At 46.9% G+C, this 26,168-nt stretch overlaps 1 protein-coding gene across 1 annotated transcript; it reads left to right on the top strand.

The window, feature by feature from the left end:
- Positions 1-424: 424 nt before the first annotated feature.
- LOC114592985 (17-beta-hydroxysteroid dehydrogenase type 6-like) lies at positions 425-14,166 on the top strand. Its single transcript, XM_028721441.2, has 6 exons — positions 425-848; positions 7,387-7,708; positions 8,822-9,080; positions 11,097-11,254; positions 11,547-13,082; positions 13,456-14,166. Exons 2-5 carry the CDS (start codon positions 7,396-7,398, stop codon positions 11,762-11,764), a joined length of 948 nt encoding a protein of 315 aa, XP_028577274.2. The 5' UTR covers positions 425-848; positions 7,387-7,395; the 3' UTR covers positions 11,765-13,082; positions 13,456-14,166.
- Positions 14,167-26,168: the final 12,002 nt, after the last annotated feature.

The raw sequence follows: 26,168 nt of genomic DNA on the forward strand, positions 1-26,168 counted from the left end.
CAGGACTGTCTTCCTGTGCTGCTTCAGACAATGTGGTTTATATATTTATGTACGTGTTTGCTTGGTACATTTATCAACATTTATTATATATCTACAATGTGGAAAGAGGCAGTCCTTTAGGTATTGCAGTCCTGAGCTATTATATCATTTTAACAGCTTGGGAAGTGTAGTTTAAGGGTGCTGGGAATTGTAGCTCAGTGGACATAATTCTAGTCTATCATTCTGGACTTGCTTTTTATCGACAGGGCCAAGGTGGAGGGCAGTTCCTCAGGGTGCCCACGGCTGTGTTTCCTTCAGCTGCGCCTCGGGTTTTGAACATTTCGGAAGCCAAACGGGTTTCCGGAAGATATTTCGTTTGCGAACCGAGGTACCACTGTATTAGAATTCATGCACCAAAGCAAGCTGGCCGGGTCCAGCCTCTAGGTGAAATGTAATTTTGCAAGCACTCTGCGCATCTTTCTATCAGCAGGAGGGATGTGCTTCCGCAAGAAAGATACTCTCAACCCCAGGCTTTCTTCCTGCTCTAGACAAATGATTTATTTGCTCTATCCATACATGAACAGAACACAGGGGAAAGGGGCTGAATCTGTGGCACGGAGCTCTGCAGTGGGAGGAATTCGGTGTGTTTCTTTCACCAACAAATTCCCCAGTTAGTTTAAAGAAGGCAGTTAAATTTCACCACCTAATTGGGTTAAACCAATCCTTGCCAGAAGGGAGGAGCTCCTGTTGCAGCTAGTGGAGTATGAAAAACAGCAGGCAGATAAGGAGCAACTGTAAATCGGAGAAGGAAGCATTCCTTTACCTGCCGCACAACTGAAGCTGAGAGCCTTTCCTCTAACCAGCTGCAGGTCTGTCTCTTCCCTTTTCAATTATAAATGATAGTTAGTAACTTCCAGTCACCACTAACATGTGCTCATAACAACTTTATTTCAAGCGAATATTCAGTAGGTGACACTTTTCTCACGCTTCAGGCTGGGGGAGGGGAAAAGCTTCACTTCCTGAATTTCTTCTTCCTGGGCACCCCTTAAAGGCCCAGAAACATTTCCAGAAAAAGTTCAGAACTTTAAAAGGTACAAGATCGACTCCAGTCTCATATCTCTTCCCATTCATTACTCAGAAGGAGATAAGAATTTAGCACTTAGTAAAAACACAGCATCAAAAAGATTGGTGTCCTTCAGCTACAAAATATTTAGTGACATTTGACGGGAACAGTTTGTTCCTACAAAAGAAGCCTGGGAATTAGACCTTGGAACAGTTAGGCTGCCTCCATGTTCTGTTTTAATTAAGAGTGGAGAAAACACTTTTAAGCTCTTACACCGACGGCATCTAACACCACAAAAATGTAATCACATTCGTTTGTCTTCACCTGCACTTACTTGGAGGGGTTTTAGTGTTGTTGGCCCCTGTTCCATCTGTGGTGCACCTGTGAGAAAATAAGGCGTTTCTGCTTTGATAAATTAGTCTCATTACATATCAAAGCAGTTTCATGTGTTGTGCAACTGGCTCTGTTTCTCATGAACATTGAAAGAACTTGCAACCTAAGAAACTAACCACATTCCGTCCTGTGCTGGCCTTGCAGTGTTTAACATGGATTTGGAAGAAATTGGATCAGTTGCAACAGAAAATATGGACCATTGTGTCCTACTTGAGTAAAACAGGGTAATTTGTTATTGATGAGGGGGTTTTGTAAGATGTATTTTCTGAAACTCAGTAAAACTTCCTTATTATTTTTGAAGAGGAAATCAGTTATGACCTGCGAGGTGCTAATGCTGAGCTCTCTTTATTTCTGAGTTGATCCAGTGATTGCAGGGTTCACTAGTTGCCTGGAGGCGGTTGGAGGATGGATGGCGGCTAACAGATTGCGGTTGAATCCTGACAAGACAGAAGTACTGTTTTGGGGGGACAGGGAGCGGGTTGGTGTGGGGGATTCCCTCGTCTTGAATGGGGTAACTGTGCCCCTGAAGGACCAGGTGCGCAGCCTGGGAGTCATTTTGGACTCACAGCTGTCCATGGAGGTGCAGGTTAACTCTGTGTCCAGGGCAGCTGTCTACCAGCTCCACTTGGTACGCAGGCTAAGACCCTACCTGCCCGCGAACTGTCTCGCCAGAGTGGTGCATGCTCTGGTTATCTCACGCTTGGACTACTGCAACACGCTCTACGTGGGGCTACCTTTGAAGGTGACCCGGAAACTGCAATTAATCCAGAATGTGGCAGCTAGACTGGTGACTGGGAGTGGCTGCCAGGACCACATAACACCGGTTCTGAGAGATCTGAATTGGCTCCCAGTACGTTTCCAAGCACGATTCAAAGTGTTGGTGCTGACCTTTAAAGCCCTAAACGGCCTCGGTCCTGTATACCTGAAGGAGCGTCTCCACCCCCATCGTTCAGCCTGGACACTGAGATCCAGTGCCGAGGGCCTTCTGGCGGTTCCCTCATTGCGAGAAGTGAGGTTACGGGGAACCAGACAGAGGGCCTTCTCGGTAGTGGCGCCCGCTCTGTGGAACGCCCTCCCATCAGATGTCAAAAAGATAAATAATTACCTGACATTCAGAAGACATCTTAAGGCAGCCCTGTTCAGGGAAGTTTTTAATATGCAACGCTGTACTGTTTTTAACACTGATTGGGAGCCGCCCAGAGTGGCTGGGGAAACTCAGCCAGATGGGCGGGGTATAAATAATAAATTATTATTATTATTATAGTTAATAAGTCACTGCCAGTCAACAGAGCAAGGAGTCCCTCCCATTTGTTTCCAGCATCTGGTATTCTGAAATATGCTTTGTCTTGTGTTGCGAAGTCACACTGCCTGGGCTAGTGACATGGAGAGGTCATAGTGCTGCTAACACAGCAGTTTGACTTTATCCCTGGAGACACATTCCACACAGATGGATGCCAACAATAATAGTTAGTTAATTACGTCATTTTGCAACAGCAGAAGGTTAGACAAATAACATAATATTTGATGGAAGATGACCTTGCACCTGAACAGAAACAGTACTGAATGTGAAAAGTACAGAACAGGAAATAAAGTTATGCCTTCTTACATCCCTAAATGCAAATCGTTAGGGATGTAAGCTCTGATCAGCTTGTTAGGGTGTGTTGGCAACATTTGCACTCTATACTCTAGTCTATATAATAAAAATACCTTTATTGTCATTGTACAACCTGTGTACAATGAAATTAAACAAGCCTCACCCCCCCCAAACACTCAGTCTCGTTGCACTCTGTGTGCTTATTGAACAACACACCACCTTGCAAGTCATTTTCGTTATGTTATTTTCCGTTCAACAGCCTAACAGCCCATGGATAAAAGCTAGTATTTAGACCAGGGATCATCAAACTTTTTCAGCAAGGCGCCGGTCCACTGCCCCTCAGACCTTGTGGGGGGCCGGACTATATTTTGAAAAAAAATAATGAACAAATTCCTATGCCCCCAAAATAACCCAGAGATGCATTTTAAATAAAAGCATACATTCTACTCATGTAAAAACACCAGGCAGCCCCCACAAATAACCCAGAGATGCATTTTAAATAAAAGGATACATTCTACTCATTCTGAGGCCCGGACCGTCTGCGGGCTGGATTGAGAAGGCGATTGGGCCACATCCATCCCACGTACCTTAGGTTGCCTACCCCTGTTTTAGCCTGTTGGTACAACTGATTATACAGTGGTGCCTCGCAAGACGAAATTAATTCGTTCCGCAAGTCTCTTCGTCTTGCGAGTTTTTCGTCTTGCGATGCACGGTTTCCCATAGGAATGCATTGAAAATCAATTAATGCGTTCCTAGGGAAACCGCCTTCAGACCAGGTCCGGGGACAGTCTGTCCCCCGACCTCTTCTGAAGGCTGGGGGGGGCGAAAGTCTTTGCTCCCCCCGCCTGCATTCAAAAGCCCTCCGGGACAGCGGAGAAACGTGCTGCGTTTCTCCGCTCTCCCGGGAAGGCAGGCAGGGGGGAGCAAAGACTTTTGCCCCCCGCTGGCCTTCAGAAGAGGTCCAGGACCTCTTCTGAAGGCTGGCGGGGGGCAAAAGTCTTTGCTCCCCCCCTGCCTTCAAAAGATGTCCGCCCAGGGTTCGCGGACCTCTCCGCAAGCAGCGGCAGCGCTGCCGCAGTTTGCGGAGAGTTGCCGGCATGCCGAAGCCTGGGCGCGCTGAGATCAGCGCGCCCAGGCTTCGCGGCCCCGCCCCCGGCATCGGGGCATGGTCCCGATGGCGGGCGGCGGGGGGAGGCGTTCCCGCCCGTCCACCGGCATCAGGGCATGGTCCCGATGGCGGGCGGTGGGGGGAGGCATTCCCGTCCGCCGCCTGGCATCGGGGCATGGTCCGGGGCTTTTAAATTGCCCCGGAACAGCGGAGAAGTCCCCCGCTGTCCCGGGGCTTTTTAAAATGCTGGCGGGCGACAGCGGAGGCTTCGCTCCCGCCCGCCAGCATTTTAAGATCGCCCCGGACAGCGGAGAAGTCCCCCGCTGTCCCGGGGCTTTTTAAAATGCTGGCGGGCGACAGCGGAGGCTTCGATCCCGCCCGCCAGCATTTTAAGATCACCCCGACAGCGGAGAAGTCCCCCGCTGTCCCGGGGCTTTTTAAAATGCTGGCGGGCGACAGCGGAGGCTTCGCTCCCGCCCGCCAGCATTTTAAGATCGCCCCGACAGCGGAGAAGTCCCCCGCTGTCCCGGGGCTTTTTAAAATGCTGGCGGGCGACAGCGGAGGCTTCGCTCCCGCCCGCCAGCATTTTAAGATCGCCCCGACAGCGGAGAAGTTCCCCGCTGTCCCGGGGCTTTTTAAAATGCTGGCGGGCGACAGCGGAGGCTTCGCTCCCGCCCGCCAGCATTTTAAGATCGCCCCGACAGCGGAGAAGTTCCCCACTGTCCCGGGGCTTTTTAAAATGCTGGCGGGCGACAGCGGAGGCTTCGCTCCCGCACGCCAGCATTTTAAGATCGCCCCGACAGCGGAGAAGTCCCCCGCTGTCCCGGGGCTTTTAAAAATGCTGGCGGGCGACAGCGGAGGCGCTTCCCCGCTGTCCCGGAGATTTCCCTATGGGCTTTCGTCTTGCGAAGGAAGCCCATAGGGAACTTCGTCTTGCGAAGCGCCTCCAAAACGGAAAACCCTTTCGTCTAGCGGGTTTTCCGTCTTGCGAGGCGTTCGTCTTGCGGGGTACCACTGTACTTCTATAATCAGAGGTGATGGCTGGGGTGTGAGTCATCCCTGAGAATTTTTCTCGCTCTCCTAAGGGAACGATCCCTTGTGATGTCATCTAGTGCAGTGTTTCCCAAGTTTTTTTGGGCAAAGGCACACTTGTTTCATGAAAAAAATCTCGAGGCACACCACCATGCCAGATGGGGAAAGGTCACTTTTTACTTATGTAAAAAAAAATAAAAAAATAGTAACAGCATAGAAGGTAATGGTTAGGCTAGCATCCCTTTCGTCTAGCGGGTTTTCCGTCTTGCGAGGCGTTCGTCTTGCGGGGTACCACTGTACTTCTATAATCAGAGGTGATGGCTGGGGTGTGAGTCATCCCTGAGAATTTTTCTCGCTCTCCTAAGGGAACGATCCCTTGTGATGTCATCTAGTGCAGTGTTTCCCAAGTTTTTTTGGGCAAAGGCACACTTGTTTCATGAAAAAAATCTCGAGGCACACCACCATGCCAGATGGGGAAAGGTCACTTTTTACTTATGTAAAAAAAAATAAAAAAATAGTAACAGCATAGAAGGTAATGGTTAGGCTAGCATCCCTCTTCCAAATATGCTAGGTTTTTATTTGCAGGGACTGTTCTACATGGGAAAGCATTCAGCACTGTCATTCTCCCATCTGCCATCTGAATTGGTACTATTCTGGGTCAACTTACTCTGCTGCATGTGTAGATGAAAATGGCACCAAGTGTGGGGGAGGGGGCAGAACAGGTTTCAGATACAGGATATTAAGCATACACGTACTTCAGATTGAACTGGTTGCTTGCTTTGCAAGTTTTCATTTCCCAAATGACTGCCTTGGCAAGCGCAATACCTACCAGGCTCAACGCCGGTCTCGCGCTGCCGCTTCCCGCGCTCTCAAGGACCCGGGAGGAGGAAGGCGTGAAGGGAATCCCGAAGGCGCGAAAACCTTGCGCATGCGCAGGCCTTCCGCCTGCGACAGCCCAGTAGGCCGGCCGAAGCGAGCGGTGATGGGATGTGGGAGGGAGCTCGCTCGCCGCCCCGCGTGTGCCTATGTGGGGCACGTTACAGCCCCGTGACGTCAGCGCCACGCAGGCAGCCAGGCAGGCAGACGGCGAGAGCCCCGCGCTGGGCGGCCTCTCCTCGCCGCCGCCGCCCCGCCTCTCGCCGCCCGACTCGCCCGCCTCCCTCCAGGCAACATCTCGCGGCACACCAGGCAACGTCTCGCGGCACACTAGTGTGCCGCGGAACACCGGTTGGGAAACACTGATCTAGTGGACTCAAGGGACAGCCCATGAAATCATGTGCTGTATTCACCACCCTCTGTAGAGACTTTCTGTTCGTCTCTGTTCATCTCTGGGTCCTTGTTCTCATCCTAACCATAAATCTCTGATCTCCTTTGAAAACCTAATAAAAACCCAGCATCAAAAACATTGGTGTCCATCATCTGCAAAATACTTAGTGAAACTCAGTTGGGAGAGTTTGATCACACAAAACAAATCGGGGATCGGACCTTGAACAAGTACAATATGTGGCGCATTAATGACAAAATAAGGCATATGACCTGTTGCCTGCTAATGCCAATATTTGAGCTAATATTTGAGCTAATGCACTATATTTGAACTCAGTGTTGCTTATGTATATAGAGGTGAAAGGTAAAGGTAAAGGACCCCTGGACGGTTAAGTCCAGTCAAAGGCGACTGTGGGGTTGCGGCGCTCATCTTGTTTTCAGACCGAGGGAGCCGGCGTTTGTCACAGACAGTTTTGTGGGTCATGTGGCCAGCATGACTGAACCACTACTGGCGCACGGAGGACCGTGATGAGTGCCAGAGCACACAGAAACGCCGCTTACCTTCTCACCGCAGCAGTACCTATTTATCTACTTGCGCTGACATGCTTTCGAACCACCAGGTTGGCAGGAACTGGGACAGAGCAACGGGAGCTCACCCCATTGCACGTATTTGAACCTCCAACGTTTTGATCAGCAGGCCCAAGAGGCTCAGTGGTTTAAACCACAGCGCCACCCACTTCTTATGTATATAGGATTGTCCTCCAAGCAGCTCTTTGCTTCATGCAAAAATTCCCCTTCCCCTCCACAGCACTGCGAGGAAGGCTAAATTGAGTGGTGGCAACATAAAAGGTCTTCCAGTGAACTTCTTGGTGGAGCAGGAATTAGAAATATCCTCCTCCAAGTCCTGCCAGGGGCGTGTATGCATCCTAATGCTTGAATTCTTTTTCCCTGCAGGTTTCAGCCATGTTGGTCTACCTGGCTGCCCTGCTGGGGCTTTACTTCCTTCGCCGATGGTACAAGGAGAGACAGACGGTGGGGAACCTGACGGAGAAATATGTCTTCATCACGGGGTGTGACTCTGGCTTTGGAAACCTACTTGCCAGGCAGCTGGATGCCCGGGGCCTGCGGGTGCTGGCAGCCTGTCTCACGCAGAAGGGGGCAGAGCAGCTGGACAAGGCCACCTCAGAGCGCTTGAAAATCACCATTCTGGATGTCACCAGCACAGAGAGTGTGGCGGCAGCGACGGAGTGGGTGAAAGGGTGCATTGGAAGCAAAGGTGAATCTCTACCTTCCTTGTGGTGCCTCTGTGCTATTGGTGGGACCAGCGCGGGATTTACGTATAGGCTAAACAAGCTATAGCTTAGGGCCCCACTCTCTTGGGGGCCACAAAAAATATAAAGGAAAACAACAACTGGATGCACATTTCCAAAATATAAGATAAAAAACAAATAAAATAAAACCTACATACAGCAACAGTGTTTTGGGTTGTGTAGGCTCCTATGATGTAAGTAATGGGCCCCACCTGCTAGCCTGTTCTCTAAAATATCACTGGTTTGCTCATATCTATATCAATTACTTTGATAAAATACATATTTTGTTATGTGCAAATGGCTTTAGATACCTATTAGGTCCATAAATTACCATATAGCATATATTCAGCACAAAAAAAACCGCTACTATTTGTTGTTGAGAGGGACGCGGGTGGCGCTGTGGGTAAAAGCCTCAGCGCCTAGGGCTTGCCGATCGAAAGGTCGGCGGTTCGAATCCCCACGGCGGGGTGCGCTCCCGTTGTTCGGTCCCAGCGCCTGCCAACCTAGCAGTTCGAAAGCACTCCCGGTGCAAGTAGATAAATAGGGACTACTTACTAGCGGGAAGGTAAACGGCGTTTCCGTGTGCGGCTGTGGCTCGCCAGAGCAGCGATGTCACGCTGGCCACGTGACCCGGAAGTGTCTCCGGACAGCGCTGGCCCCCGGCCTCTTGAGTGAGATGGGCGCACAACCCTAGAGTCTGTCAAGACTGGCCCGTACGGGCAGGGGTACCTTTACCTTTACCTATTTGTTGTTGACAAAGGAAGGCTGGACATATAAAGGGCCCCATTACCTTCAGTAGCTTAGGGCCTCATCAAACCTAAATCCAGCCCTGGGTGGGACCAGGGATTAGAATTGCCTCTCTGTATTCATTTGTAGGCCACGTTCCCACAAAATTGTGCCCAAAGTGGCTCACAACATGTGAAATGAAGAATAAGCATAACAATTCAGAAAAAATAATAAAAGGAAGAATTCCATAAGTAAACACAAACAATCTATGCATGTGATTAGCTTATTTCCAACTTTATTGAGCTCTGCTAAGGTTGCCTCAGAGGATGATCATGCCTTCTTTCTTCACACAGGGCTCTGGGGCTTGGTGAACAATGCGGGCATAGGCACCCCAGCAGCTCCCAACGAATGGCTGACCAAAGATGACTTTGCAAAGGTGATCAATGTCAACCTTTTGGGGATGATTGATGTGACGCTACACATGGTGCCCCTGGTGAGGAGAGCCAGAGGGAGGGTGGTCAACGTGTGCAGTACGATGGGACGCCTGGCCTGCTTTGGAGGTGGTTACTGCCCATCCAAGTTTGGTGCGGAAGCCTTCTCTGACACCCTGAGGTAAAAACATCAGCTCTGTAGTTTCTTCTTCTGCAACATGCAACCACCAGATGGGTCATTCCATATCAAGTGATCCAACTTTTTTGTCCCATGTCACCCAACTTTCTTCATATTTTGTACACTTGTTGATTGAACAAAACTAAGTTTATAACTGAATTTTTAATTTTTTTATCTCATCCCATTTTTGAGTTACGAGGGTTTGAAATTTGAAAAAATTGACAATTTTGGCCTTGCCAGACTACACAAAAACCTTAAAAGCTCAGACCAGAATTGAGATACGTCAAAAGCGAAAACACCAATCTCTTCAGAACTGCATGGGATTTTATATGATATATGATGGACTTAGTTTAACATTAAAATTTAAGTTATAAAATTAATTTTTTAAAAAAACGATTTAAAAATATTTCCAATTTTTTTTATTGGGATCTCAGTGGGATCACATTTTAAAATAATATTTGTACATACATGTCTGCCTTATTGGGTTCTAATTAGGATAAATGGGTCTTCTGTTATATTCTGGAAATTATAATGGAATAAACAAAATTTCAAACTATATTATCAGGCATTTCTTTAGAAAGTCATTCAATTAAAAGGTGTCTGAAAAGCTAACCAGGCTTTTCTTTTAAACGTGTGTTACAAAGCTGAGTGATAGCTTGCTATTGATGATAGAATTAATGCTTTGAAAGAATTCTTGTTAGTACTTCATTTCATGAACATTACAACAAAATACATATCAAACAAAATTATGAAAAAATAGGTTTTTTTGAATTTGCAAGCCTGAGATAGGATGTGTGGCTCCCAGCCCACTCTTGCTGTCCATGCTCTAGATCAGGGGTCTGCAAGGTTTACCCCGCCTTGGTCAGATCACTCAAGCAGAGAGCCCTCCGTGGGCTGGATCACGAGTGTGTGATTGCGTGCCCGTGATTTCCAGCATCTGCGGAGACGTGATTTCTGGCGCCGCGGGAGCGAGTGCCCATGCCGCACAGAGCACGGGGACTCGCCGAGCGGGCGGCTCAGTTCGTGGGTGGCTCGTGGGCTGGTTAAACGACCCCCGTGGGCCGCTTGTGGCCCATGGGCCTTAGGTTGCCGACCCCTGCTCTAGATGGTTTTGTCTAGGTCCTAGGCCAACCTGCTTGGCCGCGTTGCTGGTGTCACTTAGGAGAATACGATACAATACCTTTATTGTCATTGCCCCATACAGAACAATGAAATTGAAAATCTACATAAAATCTACATTCAACCCCCCCTAAAAACTCTGAAACCCCATTTTAAAATACAATATACTCCTATAAAGACTCCTTATACTGCGTTTAAAACCAGAATTGCATTTGGGTAGAAACTGTTTCTCAGGCGGCTAGTCCTGGCCTTTATAATCCTATACCTTCTTCCAGAAGGCAGAAGCTGAAAGAGATCATTTCCGGGGTTCGTACTATCCTGTGCTATCTCTGCCACTTTCTTATGGCACCTGACAGCATAGATTTGATCTAAGGTGGGAAGAGTGTACCCAAGTATTATCTCTGCAATCTTTACAACCCTGGACAGTATTGTTTTTTCCCTGGCCGTGCAGCACCCAAACCACACACACAGACCATAAGTTAATACACTCTCCACAGTACAATGGTAAAGTGCCATCAACAGGTCCTTTGGGAGATTGTTTTTCCGGAGGATTCTCAGCAAAGGCCTTTGAGAATAGAAGAGCCCAACGTGATTTGTAGAAAAGTTGATTATGGTGTTTAAAATGTGCGTATTTCAACTATTTATATACCACTTAATTATCAAAGTGTCGACTTGCTGAATTGATGGCATTAAGATCAAAAGTCTGCATGAGCAGAGCAGGGCCAGGCTCACGCAAGAGGGCAAAAGATAGGGGACTACATTTCTCTTCTTTTCTCTCTCCTTTCCCCCCTTCTTTTCAAAAAGAAAGGTGTTGCTTTCCACTGATCCAAAAACATGACCTGCAATATTACTGTGGCTCAGTAAGAAATGATAACTCTTTACTTTTCTTCCCCAATTCAGGAGAGAGCTCCATCCTTTTGGAGTCCGAGTCAGCATAATTGAACCTGGTGGTTTCAAAACACCTATTTGCACAAAACTAGTAGAGTATTTTCAGACTGTATGGAGCCGGGTACCTTCTGACATCAGAGACACTTATGGGCAGCAGTACTTTGAGCAATGTGAGTAGAGATGGGGGAGAAAATCAGTTCGATTTGCATTTTAATGCAGACTTGTTTACAGTTCAAGAAACAAGAAGCGAACTGACAAACAGCTTTCCTTCTGAATTTGCACTCTGCCAAAATTTCGCAATGCAGTCTGGAAGCACCTGAAGGTTCTTTTCTTTGACATCCAAAATAGTTCCAGATGTTCCTTCTTTGATTTAGCTATCATAGAGAGAATGCTCAGAAGATTAAATTTGCCTCCTGTGTTGCTGCAGATTCAACTTTTCATTTGTTTGTTTCTCTCACACAGCTTGCAAATCGTTCCAACAACTCCTTGATGGTTGCAGCGACAAGCTTCACCTGGTCACCGACTGCATAGAACATGCCCTGACATCCTGCTCCCCTCGCACTCGCTACTCTCCAGGCTGGGATGCAAAGCTCTTCTACCTTCCTGTCTCTTACTTGCCAACCACCATTGCAGACTATGTGTTGACCCGCTCTGGGCCCAAACCAGCACAAGCCGTGTAGATGATTGTGAAGAACAACATGACAGGTGGCCAAACAATCTATGGATGGAACATTGAATCTTTTAGGATCCTATTGAGATGCAGGCTTAGTAATCAGTAGCTGTAAAGAGAAGTGGTTTTATTTTTCTTTGATTCTCTACTATTGGCTGATCTAGGAATGAGACCCATTGAACGCAGTGCAACTTACTGTAAGTGGACATGCATTGTATCCTTATACAGTGGTACCTCGGGTTAAGTACTTAATTCGTTCCGGAGGTCCGTTCTTAACCTGAAACTGTTTTTAACCTGAAGCACCACTTTAGCTAATGGGGCCTCCCGCTGCTGCTGCGCCGCTGGAGCACGATTTCTGTTCTCATCCTGAAGCAAAGTTCTTAGCCTGAGTTGCTATTTCTGTAACCTGAAGCGTATTTAACCTGAAGCGTATGTAACCTGAGGTACCATTGTAGTTCCTTGGAGTGAGGGAAAGATGTGCTCCCCACAAACCAACTGGAATAGATTATAGATTATAACCAGCCCAAGTAAAGCTGGTTATAATCTAAACTACGTGTAAACTTTGTGCAGGTAAAGTAGGTCACCTGGAGGCCAACAGGCAGTCCCAACATTCCTCTGTTTCAGCAATTGCCGGGACATGTCTGCAGTACACAAACTCAGGCAACTTTAGACCCAAAGCCGCAGGGCTAAGCCGCAAAATGTGAGCTTATAGAACTTGAAGGAGCAGTGCATGGGTGTTGCATGAGCACTGGTGTCATCAGTTTGTCAACCTGGTAGTCTTTCCGTGGGGCCTATACATCCCCTCACCCCCCGCTGTTCCCCCCTCAACATGAATCTTCTGGTTATCCTTCCCCCTTCCTTGAAACGTACCTAGATCTGTACTAAGCAAGAAAGAACAGTGATCTTCACCACTCCTTTCAGTTCTGAATGGTTTCAGCACTCCATTGGGCACCAATTCCGCTGTCCATTAATTGACACCCACACTGTGTGTTTGAAAGGCAGCCTGGGAAGTATAGTTTAAGGGTGCTGGAAATTGTAGCTCTGTGAAGCCAGCTCTCTTAGCAAACCCCAGTTTCCGAAATTCTTCACTAGAAGCCATGGCTATTTAGAGGGCTCTAAATGTATTCTGTGGGTGTAGTGTATGTTAATGGGTTTATAATATTATTATTGCTGTTATAGGATAAAGAATAATTGTTTTGTTCGTTAGACTTCATCATGATGGCCCATTTGCTTCTTGTCCCCTGAGGTAGAACCAACATTCCGGTACAGGTGTGGAAACCTGTCTTTCCTTTGCCTCCGGTCGCCTTACCTTTACTCGGAGGGCTGAGGCCTAAAAAGGTAAAGGTACCCCTGCCCGTACGGGCCAGTCTTGACAGACTCTAGGGTTGTGCGCCCATCTCACTCAAGAGGCCGGGAGCCAGCACTGTCCGGAGACACTTCCGGGTCACGTGGCCAGCGTGACATCGCTGCTCTGGCGAGCCAGAGCCGCACACGGAAACGCTGTTTACCTTCCCGCCAGTAAGCGGTCCCTATTTATCTACTTGCACCCAGGGGTGCTTTCGAACTGCTAGGTTGGCAGGCGCTGGGACTGAGCAACGGGAGCGCACCCCGCCGCGGGGATTCGAACCGCCGACCTTTCGATCGGCAAGCCCTAGGCGCTGAGGCTTTTACCCACAGCGCCACCCGCATCCCTGGGCTGAGGCCTAGGGCACCAAAATTTCCCATCCCCACAATGGCCTTTAGAAATGATTGCTCTGCTGAGACACCAGCAGATTCTATTTATCATCTTGCACAAGACCCTGGCAGCATACCAGTTATTCCAGCTTCCTGCCAGTAAACATTTGCCTGAGACTCATTTAGTGCTGGGCCATTCATTCCAGGAAGAAGTCTTAGAAAGAGTGGCTGATAGGATTAATATGTGCAATTACAACTTTTTGGAGAATTACAGCTTTGGGCTGCAATGACAGCCAAGCCAACATAAATAAATGGAAGCGCTTTATGTAACTTACTGGATCAGCTGATTGGAAGCAGAATGAAAGTCGCAAAAAAAATGGGGACACAATTTTGAACTGCCGTCGACGGGCATTCAGTTTTTAAGAAGCACATTATGTTTCTAATGAATCTTTCCAGATCCAGCAAGACTTGGAGCATTCATATCTATTATTTCCATCTGAAATTACTGTAAAACATTGCATAAGAAAATGGAAGCATGCACAAATATATAAAATTGCAGGGAAAGAAAATAGGAAAACCAGACACATAAATAGACAAAACCACTTTCTAGCTACTTTTGCCTCATCCGAAACAGAATGCTCATTACATTTTTGCAGGCGCAGGAGGATTGTAGACTAGCTTGTGTGCTGTCTGTCTTTTGTTACTTGACACAAAACACAATAATAATATATTTCTGGAGTTACCACATCTTGTAGGCTTGGGAGCTCTTCTGGTACAGTAGCTGGAATAGTGGATGGATCTGAGGTGGAAAGACCTGGCCTTGGTTCCACCACCTGATTTGCTTTGCTTTGTTGCACTTCTGTGCCTCCTTTCATTCAATAGAATCTCAAAGAGGGTTACAAACCATAAATAACAGTAACTTAATGAAACACAATATCACAAATACTTAGCTATGAAGTGTTCAGGGGTGAACTTGCACCTATTCCTAACACAAAGATAATGGATGATAAATCCATTCCATGATATTCCCTCTTAGGATGCTATTCTATTTTTATTTTTTTTTGGTACCTTGGAAAGCTCCTGAGTTACCACAATAACCTTCACCCCACTCTGGTATTGGTGGTGTGGTTTTGGTTGCAGAAGCATGAATTGAATCTATAAGAATCTATAAGAAAGAATGATATGGTATGCACTGTATCACATAATGATAATAGGGATGTGGGTGGCACTGTGGATAAACCACAGAGCCCAGGGCTTGCCGATAAGAAGGTCGGCAGTTCAAATCCCCGCGACGGGGTGAGCTCCAGTTGTTCGGTCCCTGCTCCTGCCAACCTAGCCAACCGAAAGCACGTCAAAGTGCAAGTAGATAAATAGGTACCGCTCCGGCGGGAAGGTAAACGGTGTTTCCGTGCGCTGCTCTGGTTTGCCGGAAGCAGCTTAGTCATGCTGGCCACATGGCCCGGAAGCTGTACGCCGGCTCCCTTGGCCAATAAAGCGAGATGAGCGCCACAACTCCAGAGTCAGCCACGACTGGACCTAATGGTCAGGGGTCCCTTTACCTTTACCTTAATGATAATAGGGGGAAAAACCTGTAGCCCCAGCCTCTACCCCTTTTTCTTCAACCACATTGGTTTAGCACTACTTTACTCCCATTTTTGGCCATGCCACGCCTTTTCTTTAAATAAACAGAAGTGATCTCATACTGTATATATTCTTGCAAAGAAGCTGGTAAAATGTGGGCTGGATGAGATAACTGTTAGGTGGATTTGTATCTGGTTGACTGACCAAATCCAAAGTGTTCTCATCAATGGTTCCTCATCATCCTGGAAAAAAGTGACCAGTGGGGTGCCACAGGGTTCTGTCCTGGGCCCGTTGTTCAATGTCTTTATAAATGACTTGGAAGAAGGGATTGAGGTGATGCTAATCAAATTTGCAGATGACACCAAACTGGGATGGGTAGCTAATGCCGCAGAAGACAGCATTCAAGATGACCTTAAGAGATTGGAGCACAGGGCCAAGACTAACAAAATGAATTTCAGTAGGGACAAATGTTAGTTTTGGTCCTATGCTACCCCTCCCAGTTTGGTGTCATCTGCAAATTTGATGCACCAACATAATAAGATGGGGGACACCTAGGCTGCTAGAAGGACATGCCAAAAGGATTTAGGGTTCTTGGTAGACCACAAGCTTAATATGAGTCAATTCTACTCATATTATTCTATCCTGCATCAACAGAAGTCTAGTGTCCTGATCAAGAGAAGTAGTATTCCTGCTCTATTCTGCCTTGGTCAGACCACACCTGGAGTCCTGGGCACCACTATTTAAGAAGGACATTGACAAGCAGAAACGTGTGTAGAGGAGGGCAACCAAGGTGATAAAGGGTCTGGAAGTCAAGTCTTATGAGGAATGGTTGAGGGAATTGGGTATGTTTAACCTGGATAAGAGGAGACTGAGAGGAGATATGATAGCCATACAGTGGTACCTCGGGTTACAAACACTTCGGGTTACAGACTCCGGAAGTAGTACCTTGGGTTAAGAACTTTACCTCAGGATGGGAACAGAAATCGCTGGGTGGCAGTGGAGGCCCCATTAGCTAAAGTGGTACCTCGATTCAAGAATGATTTCAGGTTAAGAACGGACCTCCGGAACGAATTAAGTTCGTAACCAGAGGTACCACTGTATTCAAATATCTAAAAGGCTGTCACATGGAGGATGGAACAAGCTTGTTATCTCCTGCTCTAGAGGCTTGGACCTGAACCAATACTTCAGTCATCAGGAAGAACTTTTCTGACAATAAGAGCTGTTTGACAGTGGAATGGTCTCCCTTGGGAGGTGATGGACTCTCCTTCCTTGGAGGTTTTTAAGCAGAGGTGTGGTGGCCATCTGCCTTATATGATCTAGTTGAGACTCCTATAATTCTCCGATTCTATGTGAAGTATCACTGAACATGTTCAGAGTGCCTCTCCTTCAGCACACCAGATGAATGAGCACAGGAATGGATGATACATTTTCCTAAAAGCTAAACAGAAAACACACACTTTTTTGGGTATGCTGCGTTAGTCAGTAAACAGCCTAAAATATTTTAAATGGGTAAAATGTCCACATTAAGAACCTATTGAATATGCATGATTACTGTTGTTTTAAATCAATATATTTTTATTAAAGATTTCTTAGTTTACAAAAAGACGTGCATTGTCTCTTTTTTCAAGTGGTGTTTTCCACAGATCAGTTTCATTGTTGTGAGGCATTAGTGTTGCATGCAGTATCAGGTTGGGAAGAAAAGGGGGGAAGGGGAGAGGGTGGTGGCGAGTGGAGTGGGGTGGGGTGGTTATGCTTCTCTTCTACTTAGTGTGTGTGTTGGATTTTGTGTCAGCGTCACTTGTGTGGCTGAATTACAAGCCTGGTAGATGAAGGGAACGCAGTGGATGTAGCCTACCTTGATTTCAGCAAGGCATTTGACAAGGTGCCCCATGATATTCTTGTAAAGAAGCTGGTAAAATGCGGTCTTGACTATGCTACCACTCAGTGGATTTGTAACTGGCTGACTGACAGAACCCAAAGGGTGCTCATCAATGGTTCCTCTTCATCCTGGAGAAGAGTGACTAGTGGGGTGCCACAGGGTTCTGTCTTGGGCCCGGTCTTATTCAACATCTTTATCAACGACTTGGATGATGGACTCAAGGGCATCCTGATCAAATTTGCAGATGACACCAAACTGGGAGGGGTGGCTAACACCCCAGAGGACAGGATCACACTTCAAAACGACCTTGACAGTTTAGAGAACTGGGCCAAAACAAACAAGATGAATTTTAACAGGGAGAAATGTAAAGTATTGCACTTGGGCAAAAAAAATGAGAGGCACAAATACAAGATGGGTGACACCTGGCTTGAGAGCAGTACATGTGAAAAGGATCTAGGAGTCTTGGTTGACCACAAACTTGACATGAGCCAACAGTGTGACGCGGCAGCTAAAAAAGCCAATGCAATTCTGGGCTGCATCAATAGGAGTATAGCATCTAGATCAAGGGAAGTAATAGTGCCACTGTATTCTGCTCTGGTCAGACCTCACCTGGAGTACTGTGTCCAGTTCTGGGCACCACAATTCAAGAAGGACACTGACAAACTGGAACGTGTCCAGAGGAGGGCAACCAAAATGATCAAAGGCCTGGAAACGATGCCTTATGAGGAACGGCTAAGGGAGCTGGGCATGTTTAGCCTGGAGAAGAGGAGGTTAAGGGGTGATATGATAGCCATGTTCAAATATATAAAAGGATGTCACATAGAGGAGGGAGAAAGGTTGTTTTCTGCTGCTCCAGAGAAGCGGACACGGAGCAATGGATCCAAACTACAAGAAAGAAGATTCCACCTAAACATTAGGAAGAACTTCCTGACAGTAAGAGCTGTTCGACAGTGGAATTTGCTGCCAAGGAGTGTGGTGGAGTCTCCTTCTTTGGAGGTCTTTAAGCAGAGGCTTGACAACCATATGTCAGGAGTGCTCTGATGGTGTTTCCTGCTTGGCAGGGGGTTGGACTCGATGGCCCTTGTGGTCTCTTCCAACTCTATGATTCTATGATTCTATTCTATGATTCTATGATTCTATTCGCTTGTTATATTTCCTGGGTGGTGAGAGAGGTTGGGGGGTGGCCTAGGGTGTGGTTGCTTATCTTTGGTTGGCTGTTGTGAGCTTTGTTTATGTGTGTAAGTGGGGGGGGGAGTGGGTTTGGGGTCAGGTTAACCAGATTGATTCATATGCTGTTGGCGGATTCTTGTTGTTGTCTTGTTGGGTTATGTATGTGATAAAGGGGAACCATACCGGGGTGAAGGCGTCTTCTTCTATTTGTCCCCATGTCAGTTTCAGTTTATTGGTTAGCTTTTCTAGTAAGGCTGTTTCCCATACAATTTGATACCATTGGTCCGTGTTTACTCCTGACAGGTCTCTCCAGTGTCTGGCTATGCTGCTTCTGGCTGCTGAGAGCAGGTGGATTCTGAGTTCTTTATATTGTGTGGGCATTATTGTCTTGGAAGATGTTGAGTAGGACCTGTTCTGGGATGACTTCTAATACTTGCTTAGTTTGCATATTTCTTTTATGGCTGATGTCCAGAAGAGTTGTATTTTGGGACATTTCCACCACATGTGGAGGTACGTGCCTGTGGAGTTGCATCCTCTCCAGCATTTTGGTGAGGCTCCTGGGCGTATTAGCGTATTAGTTTCCGTGGTGTTAGGTACCATCTGTAAGTGAGTTTCAGAGTGAGTTCTTTTTTATATATAGCTGAGATGGATTTAGACCACATTATAGTCCACTGGGTGGGGTTAATCTCATAGCCTATGTCGTCCTCCCATCGTTTTTTGATTACGTCGAGGGGGTCCATGGGTTTTTGGAGCAGTATTTTTTATTATTATGGATACTATCCCCTTGCCGTATCCCTTTGTTGTTAGGAGGAGGTTTTCGACGGTTGTCAAGGGCCTAGTTGCTGCTGATTTTACTACTGGATTGTTTAAGAAGGTATGTAATTGGTGGTGTGTTAGCCAGGGCATTTGGGTGTCCCCTAGTTTGTCTTGTATTTCTTATGTCAACGTGGGTTTGTTATTTTTGTAGAAGTCTGCTAGGAAAGCCAAAGGCTTGAATATCTTGTAGTCTTGGTTTATTAATGAGATCGGGCAGTATGATTGTTCTTTGAGGCTGTCTTTGAGTGATTTTGGGATAGAGACTATATTGGAGGAGGTCCAGGTTTTAAGAATGGGGTCCCTTTTTATGATGTCATTGAATAGGCAGGTCATAGAGGGCATCAGGGGTTGTTTGAATTTCTTATAGAATTCTGCTGTAAAGCCGTCTGGGCCTGGGGCTTTGTGTGGGTCCAGGTTTTTGAGGACCATATCTATTTCCTCTGGGGTGATAGGACTGTCCATGAATTCCTGATCCTTATCAGTTAAGGTTGGCATGGTCAGTCCTGCCAGTATTGATAAGAACAATCTATTTGTACTATTTATAAACACATGTTGTTGTTGTTTTGTTGTTAAAGACTGAGCTATCTGGAAAGCTTCCTCAGTCAGGGAAGGAATACTCAGAGAGAAGCCAGCTGTTTTAACTCTTCCCCACTAGGGGGCAGCAGCAGCTCATGCATGTGCAGGTTCTCATTTGTAAGTCCTAATTCACAAGTACTCTGTGCTAATGAATCGGCGACTCTTCCACAATTTGTTATTATGCACTCTTAACAGCAGTTATGTATTTCCAAGCTAAATTGATATCTGGGCTTACATCCGCTGGGCTGAGGGAGAAATCCGGGTTAAAAATGCCCCGGTGTGGCAGGCAAGGAACAGATTTTTTAAAGGAAATCTCTGATTTCAGCCTAATTACTCTGTGTATGGGACGCGGGTGGCACTGTGGGTTAAACCATAGACTTGCCGATCAGAAGGTCGGCGGTTCAAATCCCCGCGACGGAGTGAGCTCCTGTTGTTCGGTCCCAGCTCCTGCCAACCTAGCAGTTCAAAAGCATGTCAAAGTGCAAGTAGATAAATAGGTACCACTGCAGCGGGAAGGTAAATGGCGTTTCCGTGCGCTGCTCTTGTTTGCCAGAAGTGGCTTAGTCATGCTGGCCACATGACCCGGAAGCTGTACACCGGCTCCCTCAGCCAGTAAAGCGAGATGAGCGCCGCAACCCCAGAGTCGGCCACGACTGGACCTAATGGTCAGGGGTCCTTTATCTATATAACTGGCAGACCTTGTTGACAAGCTTCAACAGGCAAAGGAAAGCGCCAGGAAGGAGAATGTGTGCATTTCTATGGAAGGCATATGTATGATGTGCAGAGGCGATTTTAGGGCAGGGCGACCAGTGCAGTCACCCCGGGTGCCACACTGCAGTGTTGTAGAATGGAGCATGTGGTGTGTGTGCCAACTCTTAGCATTGCCAAGCCCAGCTGTTGGCTGCATCCACTCTGATGAGCTTGCAGGTGCCCTTAAGAGCATAAGAAGAGCCCATCTGGATCAGGCCCATCCATCCCAGCCTCCGGTTCTCACAGTGGCCAACCAGATGCCCTTAGGAAGCCCCCAAGGAGGACCTACACACAACAGACCCCAGCTGTGATTCCCAGGATCACCCATGGCAGCAGAACCTAGCCATTCTGGCCAGCAGCCCTTGATAGCCTTCTCCCTCATGATCTTTATCTCACCCTCTCTTAAAGCAATCCAGGCTAGTGGCCGATGCTCCCTCTGACCCCTGCAGTGTGTGGTTGACGTCGGCTGTCCTGTGTCTGGGTCTTTGAGTAGTCTAGTAAATCTATATCTTCTGGTCTGGAAGGACCTGGTAGGGAGCATGACGATTCCTTGCCCAGATCATTCTCCAAGCATGAACAGAGGGGCTCAAACATGAAGTCCTAGAGACACACTCTACCCCACACTTGCCCAGCCCCATATGAGCTTTTTCATCATCTCTCTGGCAGGCATAATGCTCAGCCTCTTGCTCACAGGAATTATACATACCTGCAGGGGAAGGCATAGCAATGGAGTCCTCAAGCTGAGCATGACTCAGGTTAGCTTAAATAGATGGTTGATATTCTCCTGTGGGATGAATGTGGTAATTTGGGTTTCAATCAGCCTCTTGCTTTTTCCACCAGGCCAATGAAACGCGTCAGCAGTGATGATAAAAAAAAATTTTAATGACCACTTTCAATTTCATCTGTACCAAAGTGCTCAGGAAGATGTAACTGAGAGGCAAATGTTCTGCCTCTTTTTTATTCTCTCTCTCATGAAAGGAGGATGCAGCATAAAAGCTGCCTAGAAAACCAGCAACGTGACTAACCATGAATTGGTTGCATATTTACTCAGAGGTATGTCCAGTGGTGCCAACTCCCTGGTAAGTAGCATGCAGAAGTTTGCAGGTTAAACCTCATTGCTTTCCATGGCTAGGATTGGCATCATTTCCATATCAGTGCTCTGAAGAAGTGTGCATGCACACGAAAGCTCATACCAATAACAAACTTTGTTGGTCTCTAAGGTGCTACTGGAAGGAATTTTTTTTTTATCTGGTTTCAACGTTTCCATATGTTCATTTCATTGTACCCCACTCTTCCTTTAAGAAGCTCACGGTGTTAGGGGTTAAAAAACCACTGAGCCTAGGGCTTGCCGATCAGGAGGTCGGCGGTTCGAATCCCCGCGACGGGGTGAGCTCCTGTTGCTTGGTCCCTGCTCCTGCCAACCTAGCAGTTCGAAAGCACAAAGTGCAAGTAGATAAATAGGTACCACTCCAGGGGGAAGGTAAATGGCATTTCCGTGTGCTGCTCTGGTTCGCCAGAAGCGGCTCAGTCATGCTGGCCACATGACCCGGAAGCTGTACGCCGGCTCCCTCGGCCAATAAAGCGAGATGAGCGCCGCAACCTCAGAGTCAGTCACGATTGGACCTAATGGTCAGGGGTCCCTTTACCTTTACCTCCCATTTTAGAATCATTGAATTGTAAAGTTGGAAGGGCTCCCTTGACCAACTACCTGAGCCAGTGTGGTGTAGTGGTTAAGAGCGGTAGTCTCGTAATCTGGGGAACCGGGTTCGCGTCTCCGCTCCTCCACATGCAGCTGCTGGGTGACCTTGGGCTAGTCACACTTCTCTCTGAAGTCTCTCCTCCTCACTCACCTCACAGAGTGTTTGTTGTGGGGGAGGAAGGGAAAGGAGAATGTGAGCCGCTTTGAGACTCCTGAAGGGGAGTGAAAGGCGGGATATCAAATCCAAACTACTCCTCCTCCTCCTCTTCTTCTTCTTCTTCTTCTTCTTCTTCTTCTTCTTCTTCTTCTTCTTCTTCTTCTTCTACATTCTTTCTAAGGCTCTCCTGTGGGGTTTAGGAGCCCAGTTATGTCACCTCTTGCCTGCAGAGCTGGCTGCTTCTCGTCGTTTTTCGAACACCCTCCCTTGTGGAGTGTTTCCTCAGCCTCCTCTCCTCTCTCCTTGGGAGTCCTCAAAGCAGGCCCTGCTGCTGCCCCTGGTTTTTAAGCTGCGCCTCCCACTCCAAAAAGAGGTGCCTCTTCACACTGCCCCACAGGGGCCTGGGAAGAGGATACCCCCAGCCTTGGTGGCTCAACAGAGATTGGCCATAGGTGAATGGGAGACCAGCAACTTACCTCAGGAGGCAGCAGTGAGCACTCAGCTCCCAGGCAGGCCTTGCACACAGCAAGCAAAAGAAAGGTCAGCACTGTGCCTGCCTGCCTGGCCTCCGGCTAGTCTGTCCATTCCCAACAGCGAGGGCTAGTGGATTGGCTGACTGGGCTCCCTCACCCGCTTGCTTGCTTACTCCGAGGCCACCTCAGCTCCTACAAGCCTGGGGAGCTTGTAGCCAGGGCTGCTGCAACAAACAGCCATGCAAGCCTTTGGCAGGCAGAGACACAAGAGGGCATCAGAGGAGGGAGGGAAGGAAAGGGGGACGGAGGCCAGTGTCGCCCGCGGCACCCCTGCCCATCATTCAAGGCACCCCAGGGTGCCACGGCACACTGGCTGGAAACCACTGATCTAGTCCAACCCCACGCAGTGCAGGAATCCTGCCCACAGCCAACCCTGGGTGAGCTCGAACCACCAACCTTCTGGTTAATAGCCAGACCCGTTGCACCACTGTGGGGACATGACCGGTCTAAAGTCACCCAATAAGATTCATAGCTGAGGGCTGGGATTTGCACCCACATACATCTCTGGTCTAAGGCCAATGCTTTAGCCACCATGATAGGAAGATCTTAGCACTTATTTATTTATTTATTTATTTATTTATTTATTTATTTATTTAATGTATGTACTGCCCTTCATCAAAAGATCTCAGGGTGGTTCACAAAATTGATTTAGTACCACTTAGAATCCTAGAATAATAGAGGTGGAAGGGAACTTGAGGATCATCTCCAGCGGTTCTCAACCTGTGGGTCCCCAGATGTTGTTGGACTACAACTCCCATCATCCCTGAGCTCTGGCCTTGCTAGCTAGGGGTGATGGGAGTTGTAGTTCAACAACATCTGGGGACCCACAGGTTGAGAAAGGCTGATTCTAGTCCAACCCCATGAAATGCAGGAATATGGCTATTAAATTACAGTCTATTTTTGACTTGTGCTTGTTGGACTTCTTCTTGGGGGTTCCAGAGAAGCGACAGCATGATTTTATTGTGTGTTTCTGTGCACATGTGCAGGAACACAATGGACCGCGGGAACCCCCCAAAAAAGATCCACAGAAAAGGAGGACATGTGCAAGGGGATGGAGAAAGGGGTGGGCAAGAAGGAAGTAAAGCTGGACAGCAGGGAATGGGATATCACACATTTTCAGAGTAAGGTATGGCCTGAGGACCCAAAATCCTGGACAAAACTTGTGGTGGTACTGCAAGCGGAAGAAAACACAGGAAAAACGCAAGTGTGGATAGGCCCTCAGAACAAGGGTCAAATATTATTTTCTGAGGTGCACAGAGCAATCAAAAGGGCTGGGAGAATCTGTGGTGGAGGAACTACAGACCCAAAGCCCTGTTGTGTTTATAGTAGCAGGGCAGGGGGCAGCAGAATTTTCCTTGTAATTGATTTTGGTTTTCTTTTTCTATATATAATTTTTATTACATTTTCTGTTTTACAATTTAAAATACTCATTCTACATCCTTAAGACTTCCCTTCTCTTTCCATGGTTCATTTTACATTTCATAAATCCTTGCATATTTTACAAAAACTACACCATTCAGTATTCCATTTTTGCATCCATCAAAACTTGCTTACACTGTTGAATTTATCTTAATGCTTCCAGTGTTTTCAGCCATACACAGTCCCCCCCCCGTATATTCAATAAACATTTTCCAATCTTCTTTAAACGTATGTTCTTCTTGTTCTCTTATTCTATATGCGAAGTCTGTGAGTTGTGCATATTCTGTCAACTTAAGTTGCCATTCTTCTTTAGTTGGGACCTCACTCGATTTCCTGCTGCAGTAGTGGCATACACAAATAACCTTTTCTGGCAACTCTGGGAATTGTAGTTCCTGGAGGGGAACATGGGCCTCCTAACAACTATCTGCCTTGGATCAAATATATATATATATCCTGTGCATGATTATAATAGAAACTGATACCAGCCTTTGCCAGCCCTGCAGATCTTGGTCTTAGTTTAAGGGAAATTGGCAGGCAACCAGCTGTTATTATCCACACATGCAAAACTCTTTTCTTAACATGATTATTATTCCCATTTCTCAATTGGAAAACAGAGGTTGAGAGATCTGGCATGTCTCAGAGCCATGGAGACTGACCTCTCTTGGACAAGTTACAGATAGGTAGCCGTGTTGGTCTGCCATAGTCAAAACAAAAAAAATTCCTTCCAGTAGCACCTTAAAGACCAACTAAGTTAGTTCTTGGTATGAGCTTTCGTGTGCACGCACACTTCTTCAGATACACTGAAACAGAAGTTGCCAGATCCTTCTATATAGTGAGAAGGTGGGGAGGGGTATTACTCAGAAGGGTGGTGGGAATGGGTGATTGGCAGATAGCTGTGATGAGCCTGTTGACGACTCTTAACGACTGCAATAGGTCTTACAGGAAAAAGCAAGGGGTGAGAAGCTGAAAAATGGCTTTGTCATGTATAATGAGATAAGAATCCTCCCCACCTTCTCACTATATAGAAGGATCTGGCAACTTCTGTTTCAGTGTATCTGAAGAAGTGTGCATGCACACGAAAGCTCATACCAAGAACTAACTTAGTTGGTCTTTAAGGTGCTACTGGAAGGAATTTTTTTTGTTTTCTCTCTTGGACAAGATTTTTTATTTTTGCAGTGGTACCTCGGGTTAAGAACTTAATTCGTTCTGGAGGTCTGTTCTTAACCTGAAACTGTTCTTAACCTGAGGTAGCACTTTAGCTAATGGGGCCTCCTGCTGATGCTACACCGCCAGAGCATGATTTCTGTTCTCATCCTGAAGCAAAGTTCTTAACCTGAAGCACTATTTCTGAGTTAGCGGAGTCTGCAACCTGAAGCGTATGTAACCTGAAGTGTCTGTAACCCGAGGTACCACATATTTCTCAAGGTCCCTCTTGGGAGGCAATGTTTGGTCTCTCTGTCGTGCCAGTGGCAGGGTGGTTTCTAAAGAGTTCTTTCAATCCAGGTGCAAGAGTCCCCTACTCCCTCCCTGAGGTCAAGAGGAAATGGTGTACAGCAGACACATTTATATAGTGTGCTGAGAGCCTGAGTGGGAGAGCGCACCAGATCCCTCTGAATATGCAAATAGCTCTAATGGCACATTAGTAACCCCTCCGGCTGCTACGTGCCATTAAAAATGATTGCAAAAATGACTGCTTTTAGAGAAGAATTATAACTCCTCTCCTGCTTTGCAAAATACCTGCCTGATCCCATCAACCCTTCTTGTGCTTAGAGAAGCATTCAGTTCCAGCACGACTTTTCCAGCTTCTCGTCTTCGCTTATGGGATGCATTTTCTCAGGATCTCCACACGCTGCTCTGCCCCACCTTGCTGTCAAGATTTAGCAGATAATGAGAGTGGATTTTGTGAGCCCCTACTGTCGCTAAGAGACTTGTACTTCAATCCTGGAAAGATAAACACCCACCATCTATTATATAATGGTCTGAGGACCTCACTGTCCTTACTATATTTCAATACATTTCTTATACATTTTTATTTCATAGATAGATACCTATCTGGACATTTGGATATCAGTTTATATGTTTAAATTAAGATGAATGTATGGGTGTTATTGTATTTTTAATGTGATTGAGGGGGTTTCTTTCATTTTATTCTCCCCTCTT

Source organism: Podarcis muralis, chromosome 2 (genome assembly GCF_964188315.1).
Source record: "Podarcis muralis chromosome 2, rPodMur119.hap1.1, whole genome shotgun sequence".
Taxonomy (NCBI): Eukaryota; Metazoa; Chordata; class Lepidosauria; order Squamata; family Lacertidae; genus Podarcis; species Podarcis muralis.